This window comes from Poecilia formosa, unplaced genomic scaffold (genome assembly GCF_000485575.1).
Source record: "Poecilia formosa unplaced genomic scaffold, Poecilia_formosa-5.1.2 Scaffold6, whole genome shotgun sequence".
NCBI classification, from domain to species: domain Eukaryota; kingdom Metazoa; phylum Chordata; class Actinopteri; order Cyprinodontiformes; family Poeciliidae; genus Poecilia; species Poecilia formosa.
This window is the reverse complement of record NW_006799945.1, coordinates 5,915,153-5,923,775: the sequence shown is the minus strand read 5'-3', so window position 1 is coordinate 5,923,775 and position 8,623 is coordinate 5,915,153. Positions and strand designations below refer to the sequence as shown.

The window sequence follows — 8,623 nt, the reverse complement described above, 5'->3', positions numbered from 1 at the left end:
AATCTGTTATTTATTTATTTATTTATTTTTCTTTTTGCATGATATGCTGTATTTACCACATGAACAGATGGCGGGAGTCACAGCACTATTGGCCCAGCAGACAAAGCTTTATCTCCTGTCAAGGGTAAAGGTGAAGTAGCATATCTTCAACCCACAGATTACTCATAAAGAGCTCAATAATCGCCCAGCAGTTATGGCATTTGAGAATTCTGCACTCTACAAAATATTATCATAACCTGTAGTCAGCAGAAAGCATAGGGCATTTTCTAGGACAACGAAAGGAGATAAGTTGTTTTAACATATTCAGAACTCTCTGAAAGACAAGATTATTGTTCAGGCATATGTGATTAAACAATTACTGGTTAAAATCAATATTTTATTTTAGCATTTATACATGTAAATATATTGGACGTTCTTTCCATAGACAGGGTTTGAATATATCAGTCCAGTGTTTTGTAAAATCTCCATTCACAAGGAAAAGTTTTTGGTCTATTTTGCACTTATTTATAGTTAATTGTTTCATAATTCACAATTCAAAAATTCAGAGTTGAATTCTCCCAGTGTGAAAATATCTCTGTGTTACAGTAGCTCAAGTTTCTCAGGTAGAAACAGAGGTCAAAGTTACTGCATGAGAAAAGCATTAATGCTATTCATGAAAGTGCATAAAAGGAAAAATAAGGAGCTAATTTACACAATAAGGGAATAAACACATAACTAATACTGTGGTAATAATCATGTATGAAAAGCATCATTCACAGCAGAGTTACTGTCTTGTGTTCGAAACCGTGCAGAGCACTTTATTTGATATACTGAATACCGTTTTATTACACAGTCTGTTGTTATGCTGCTATATTTGCCTACATTGTAACTCAGTAGGCTCTAAAATTGTGTAAAAATTGTGAGTAAAATAACTGTTACATCTTACATTTGCAAAATCAATAGTGATTCCAACATTTTCAATGAGGCAGGTCCCATCATGTTTAAAAAAAAATGTTTAGGAATTTGTGTTTTAAAAGGACAAGGCTACGATATTGCTCTTAATAATTGCAAAAAAAGGGCATTGTAGGCTAAAAGCAATATAGACTTTGCAGTTTCACATCATAGTGACCTGCTGTTTAATCATACAATTACCTGCTTTATATAAATGCCATGTAGCATGTAGAAAAAGTTTAAGTAAGAAAAAGGAATAAAATAAAAACATTTAAAACAAAATATCTTGCTTATTTAGTGTTGAGCAGTATTACTGTACTTTAATTCAGAGTCAAAGTCTTCTTTGCTCCGTCTCTGCACCTTAAGGCCAGTGCTACTATTGAGCACAACTACTGTAGCTCCCCTCTGCAGCCCGTGTCCTCTGACCTAGAATCAGCAGGTTAATAACCGGCTGCACCACAAGCCATTTGTCATTCGGTACCTGCCACTGATAAGAGATGTCAACGAATGTCTATGCCCTTGTCCCCTCCCCACTACATGACATATACTGTATCACACTTTGCAATCTTAGACTCCCTGAGGCTTCTTAGTACTCCTCTACTGAACAACCACTCCCACTTGATAGTATTAGATCCTTCTGCCTCGATCCTCAGTGAGATAAACTGCCGATCTCCCTTCCTCTGTTTTCACCTGTTTTTTTCAGCTGTTTTGTTGTTGTTCTTTTTTGTATTGCCACATAAATTTACAGACTTTTTCTTCGTTTTTATTGCTTTTTACATCGCTGCGTCTTTTGCCCTTTTGCGTTGAAAGCCCGATGCCCAGCATTGCCCTGGAGGTGGGTTTTCAATTGGTAAAACGTAGGATTGCTAAAAGAATGGGGATTTCATATGTTGTTGTTCGGTCCGGCACCTATTTTGTCTGAGCGACGTGTAGCATCTGTAGTGATGTGTTGAAAAGAAATGGTTTGTGTTCATACATGACTCAAAAAACTCATTTATGAAACAGTTGGAGTTCCATTCAAAACACATTGCCATGAAAAATGGTTAATTTTGGGCTTTTAGAACTTTTTTGCGACGGTGGATTGTTCATACAGCTTCCGACTTCAATGATGAGAGAACAAAACAGAATCATTGAGCCCACAACAAGGACCTAGCATGATTCTGGACAGATATTTGACTCCTACGGTAGAGCTAATATAACTTGGTTTGCTTCCTGCTGTTACTCTCACATGAAAGAAAATTGGTTAGAATGTTGAATAACAGCTCACCACCAAGACTCCAGCCTATTATAAATTTGTCAAACTGTGTCACTCTCTGCAGAAAAGTCCGTTTTAAATTGTAATGTGCAACGAGGGTACTAATTAAAAAAAAAAAAAAGAAGCTCCTGCTTCTAAGGGAGCACCTTAGATATACTGAATACTGTTTTATTACACACATTATTCAGTTGCTACCACGCAGGTAGCAAGTCATGTAGAACTGATGTAGTCAGATGAGACAAAGACCCAGCTATCTAGCCACAATGTTTGGAAGAGTAAAGATGAGACTTTAAAAGCTAAGAATGCTGAACCAACTGTTAAGCATGGGAGTGGAAGCATCATGCTGATGCATTTTGCAACAGCTGACTGTTTGACACTAGGACAAAAGTAAGATCCTAACAAACAGAAACACAACATTGGAATGGACAAAACAGGCTGACGTTAAAAATCAGAACAGGCAACCGTGTTAAAAATTGTTATATTATTTAAAAAAAAAAAAGTAGACCTATACCAAAGCCTTAATGTTTTTATTATTATTATTATTATTATTATTATTGTTATTACAATTTGCATGTTTCCTCTATTTATTTATTTTTTTCAGTTATATCTATTACATTTTTATATGAAAAACTGTTTTTCTTATTTTTGATTTTCAGAGATGTCAGGTACGGGAGAGGAGATTTCTCAGGTGCACTGGAAGCAGCAGTGGTTGGAAAACGGGACGTTGTACTTCCACGTCTCCATGACTGAGCCTGAGCTCTTGGCACAGACGACACAGCCCACAGCTCGGGAGCCAGCTCACGCACTGCACGAGCACATGCATCTGCTTCACATCTCAGTTATGGTAGGTTCTCGACTGACACATAATGGCCGTAAAACATGGTCTGTATTCTACGAGTTTGAAACTTTCTTCTTTCAACAATATGCATGCTTTCTCCTTGACTCCTTTCTCTAAGATATCTTAGACGCGGTCCTGATTTAAAGTTTTAGCATCCACAGACACCAGGAAGAGGTTGATGGGGTTACAAAATGGATTTGATATGATAGCTTTTTAATTTTTTTTGTTCTTTCACGATGTTGGCATATAGTTTAAACAGGCAAGCTTTTTTTGATGACATGATTTCATTTAAAATCCATTAACTTTCCCACAAACTGATATGTTTAAAGAGGTCCTCCATCATTGATGGTTTGAAGGTAATGCTTACCAGCCACTTTAGTCTATGTTTAGAAAGTTTATACTTTGTGAGAGGTTTTTCTTTGAGATTATGAATGTGGCAATTAGTTTTTCAGATGTTTGACATCTCTTGTAAACTCTGGGTTTTCAAACGCATTGAAGTGGGCTGTGCTGCTAAGGAGTTTGGAGACAGCTCTATGGCGTCACAAGGTCAAGTGTGGGTGTGAAGGTTAAGATCTTGAATTATCCGAGCTGAGCGTTTCATTATCGTGCTGTATTTATTTTTATTTTTTTTCATGGATTCTGAAATCTGGTTAATTAATTACTGTGAATTATGAATTTTCTAACCTTAAAGATGCAGTAACTTTTATAAAACATATATATATATATATATATATATATATATATCTTTTTTTTTACACAATTTTGTGAAAGCTACCCACTGCAGCTTTAAGCAGGTGGTTATAATAGTCTCAGTTTGATTGAGTTTTCTTTCTTGTATCTAGCTTTGCATGTGAAGGCATGCGTTTTTGAACATTTTGCAGCACGGATTTATTGCTTTGCTGCAGTATGATTGATGTCTCAGAGTATAAGCTGTCACTTCTATCACTAACACCACAAGTCACATTACTGATGTTCTACAGTTTTAATTTTGCTGCTTTGTTTGCCACTACCAAAATTCTTTGTCTGACTAGAGGTTTTAGTACCACTTCTAAAGTATATTTTTTTTGATGTGCTATTTTCTTTGTTTAGAACTTTTCAAATTCTTCATTTGTAAATAATTTACATTTATGGATGCATTCTCACATCCTATGAGTTGTCTTTACTGTGATTTGCCTACTTCCCCCAATCATCTTCTTCATCAGCCTCTGTACTCAACACTTTGCTCATGTGCTCGACTTTTCAGATTAATTCTCATGTGTCACACCTTTTCTGCTGCTAACTTCTTTCCCTCCTCACCTTTTCTTCTTGCTCCTCCTCCTCCTCTATTTCTGTAACCTGCCTGTCTTTAATGGTCCTTTTCCTCTGCGTGTTCATGTCGGTTTTCACCTCAGTTCCTCTTACTTCCTCTGCTTAAAGCTTTAAGTGTTCAGCTTTTCCTTAAACCATTTTGTCCCCTCTTCAGTGGTGTTTTAAAGATTGGCATATCATGAAAGTATTTTAAAAAAATAATTAAACAGGAGTTTAAAGTTATGTTTTAATGTTTCAGTGGGTATATTTAGGGTATCTCATTCACCTACATCTTCCTGTTCCCATGGCGGTGAAACAGGGATCTTCAAATGAGTATTAATTTTAGGTTGATGCAAGTAATGAAAGTCAGAAAAAAAATATAGCTTACAGTAAGAATAATTTTTTAAAAGGAGAAAAACCCATAACAGGTAAAGATAGATCTCACCAACATGTTTGCTACAACATACATGTTAGATATTTTTTCGTTATTGCGTCTATTTCATGCGAATCTTTTCACCTGTGATTACTTGCAAGATACTGAGATCCTTCCTTCTGCAAACTTAATGGTAAATTTAATTGCAGTATCCTTCTTTTCATGATCTGTCTTTTGACAGTTTCAAAAGAATGCTAACAGTCCCATAATTCAGTGATGTGGAATTTTTTGCATACTCTGCTTGTCAGAAGAAAATTAGATTTTTATTGATTTAAACTCTAAGAGTGCAAGTCGGGTTTTTTTTCCCCTATCATTATTTCATGTTTTCAGATTTCTTTCACATTTTGTTTTTGTACCTGACATTTATTTGAGGACGTTGTACACATTCTCACATTCTACAATATGGAAATCTTTCTAGCTGACTTATAAATCAAATCTGTCAGCAGAAGATGGCTCATAGTTTTTTTTCGTTGTTTTTTTTTTTGTTTGTTTTGATTTCAGCAGGCTTCATAATCTTTCATTTTTAGGTGAGTCACGTTGCCTAAGAAGACCAAAGTCACAACCAATGAATTCATAGGATAATGTAACACCCCCCCCACAAAAGATAATGTGCAAAAAATATTTAAGTAACATGTAAGATTTTAACATTTTTGAGTATTTTTTTTTTTACTTTCATTTAATGTTTGAAGTTATTTAAGGTTTTGTTCAATGTTTGTACTTTGGGATGCACAGTGGTTCAGTTGGCACCACTGTTGCCTTGAAGCAAAAAGATCATGAATAAGAATCCTCTTATAGATTTGTTTGGGGCATGTTCTTCCTGTGAATTCATGGGTTTTCTCCAGGTACTCTGGTTTTCCTCCAAAAGTCCAGGCTTTTAGGTTAATTTGTCTCTCCAAGTTGTCCTTAGGTTTAAGTGTGTGGGGGCAAGATTGTTTGTCCAGTGAGTGTCTGTGTTGCCCAAGGATGAACAGGCAACCTGTCCAGGAAGGTTCGTCTGTGGGTGAAACTGCTGGAGACAGACACATGTTGCTCATTGAGAATGATAATGGTATGCATATTTTTCGGTATCATTCTTTGGGGAAAAATGAAATAAAAAAAGAGATAATTAGCATTTCTTCTTATAACTTTATAGTGCTCAAATGTCATTTGAGAGATGCCTGCTTTATGTTCTTTTAGAAACAGATTTCTTTGCTCAGTGAAAATCGTTGTAGCTCTACGTCTTCAAGGGGTAGGAATAATTTTGAGCTTAAGTGTGTTTAGTACATGGAGTGAGTTCATTGTGAAAGTCTTTTTTTTTTCTATAATTAATACCTTTTTGCATTGCATCTTCAGTATCTTCAGTCATGTTTTATTGATTGAATAACATACAACCCTTCCAAAGTAATATTTTTAATCCAAGCTGCACATGAGCAAAAGGTGAAATCCTTTCACACGTCACTGCACAAGACCTTATTTTGACTGCTGTTTTTCCTGCCTGCATAATTAAATGCTAACTAAGTCATGTGTCAGATTCAGGAAATACCTTCTTAAACCTAGCTTTCTATTTATCTCAGCCACACATAAAGTGTCGAGCGGGTTCAAATGTAATGTGAATAGAAAAGGAGAGTAGGGAGGGGAAACATATGGAGGCACTCAAAATGGGATAGAAGGTGCTCTGGTTAGGCTTCATGGCCCTAAGGAGTCTCCTGGCTCTTCTTGTGAACATCATAATGTTGATGCTGTCAGTTTTTGTCCAGGCTGAAGTGTGAACTCCATTCTTTCAGCATTGAGTTGTCAGCTTCTCACTCACTCAGGCACCATTTCTGTGACTCCCACTACTTTTGGTTGTCCTTTCCGTCCTGTGACAGCAGTCAACAGACATCCTCCTTTTTTTAACACAATGTAAAATGATTATTGGTAAAGTCAACATGCTAGCAATGCCAGATAATGAGGGAACTATTGCATATTATAATGTGAAACAACTCTGTTAAGTGTACACAAAGCTTTATTGCATTGTCTTGACAAGTTCTGAATTTAAAGCTATACATGTGTATAGAACTTTTTTACAGATATTATTTCAATGATGAGACTAAAAGCCTGAAATCTGAATAGTCCATGTGACATCTTTGTATAGTAAATATGCTGGCTCTTAAATTTCCCTGGTACATGACGATGAGCAATTGCCAGGTAACAAGTAATAGATCCAGATAGTTATTGGCCAAGTCCTACAAGGTTTTCTGGTATTGTGACCCATATTTCAAGTGCTGATGAAACAGTGGATTCTCAGTCATCCATAACAAGACAGTCCTAACTGCTGAGGTAGAAGGTAACTGGACATGTCCACTTGTCTGTTGAAGACATTTCATACTGTAGAAAAACAACAACAAAAAATGTTCAGTTTCACTGACAATTTTGTGGAGCAACATTTCACTGTTCACAATTTAAATAAAATCAGATTTATGATTTTGGAAATTTTGAAATGGCAATTATTTTGGCATTCTGCCACAGTTATTTTTTTAACATGAATATGTAGTACAGGTGTAAAAAGTGAAAGTAATTAATACAGTATAAAAGTATAAAGTACAAAAACAGGCACCCCATCATTATTTTGTTTAATTTTCTATCCTTATAATTTCTCATTGTAATAAGATCATTAGCGTTATTCAGTACAATTCCAAATACAACCATTAGGAGGCGCCTGTCGCATTGGTTGCATAGAGGTTGGACACAGAAGAAGACTATACCTTCCTGTTGATACAAAAAGAACAAAAAGAAGCTAAATGTTTGTGTCTCATCTTTTCTATATCACAGGTCAGTAAAACATTATTTTGATGCATATGTTGGTTACCTTTAAGAGTTGAAGGGGTTATTGACTCGAGAGTCAACCAGTGAGTCATACTGTGCAGTTTGTGACTAGTATTGCTAGCAGACTTTGTACATGTGTGTTGAGCTAGCTGAGAAACAACTGAAGGACGAGCGAATTCACTTTAAACTTGTGTTTTACACTTTTTATGTGAAAAAGGTTTGCGCTTTTTCCACACAAAAGACATTGTTTTGGTGTCTGTTTGTAAAATCTAGATTTCTTTATGGGTTATTGCAAAAAACAGATCCATATTGTTGGGAGGAGAGCAAACAATAGCTGCCTATATGTGAAGCTTAGTAGACGCACAGAATTAAAGGAGCATTAAGGTCTAATGCTAATGTATAAAGGTCTAATGTAGTTAATTTTTGTGTAAGGGATCAAGTATTATTGGGCTAAAACAACAGATGCATTTAAAAGCTAAAATGCAGAATAGTATTGTATATTTTATTTGTACAGAATAAAAGTATATCAAATAATTAAATGCAAATTCATATATTTTTGTTTTGATAGTTAAAAATGCAAGTCTGAGAAAAAAGGGACAAGTATGAGTTAAAGCATTAACTTTAAAAAAAGAAAAACAAATATGTTTTAGAGAATTAAAAGCCATCTGTGAATAGATTCTGTCATTTCATATAATTTATAATGTTAAATAGAGCGTGTTAAAATAATTCTTATTGGGTTTGAAGGGATATTACAGCCGTTGGTGAGGTACTCGGTCTAAGAGCTAGCTATTAATTACTCAGCGATACCTGAACTATTTTATATGAATGATTGTATGTGGAGTCTGTTCATTACAGAAGAAGAATAAACCTTCCTGTTTAGATGCTAAAGGAAGCTCAATTTGATTAAAAGTCAATCTGCTGCATTCAATAAGTTTGCAAATCTGACACTATTCTACTGCAAGTATAATCTCTGTAATACAACTTAGCCTTTGCAATATTCTGTGCAAAGGTGAGAATGCTACTGCTATCTTTTGAAATATTATTCCTAAATTTCCCATTCATCCATTCATTCATTCATTCATTCATTCATTCATTC

At 35.3% G+C, this 8,623-nt stretch overlaps 1 protein-coding gene across 1 annotated transcript in view; it reads left to right on the top strand.

Annotated features, from left to right (window-relative positions):
• astn2 (astrotactin 2) overlaps positions 1-8,623 on the top strand; it is a 286,714-nt gene that overhangs the window by 36,318 nt on the left and 241,773 nt on the right. Inside the window, exon 2 of the mRNA XM_007569613.2 lies at positions 2,842-3,029. Coding sequence (XP_007569675.1) covers positions 2,842-3,029 — 188 coding nt within the window. The remainder of the gene's footprint in view (positions 1-2,841; positions 3,030-8,623) is intronic.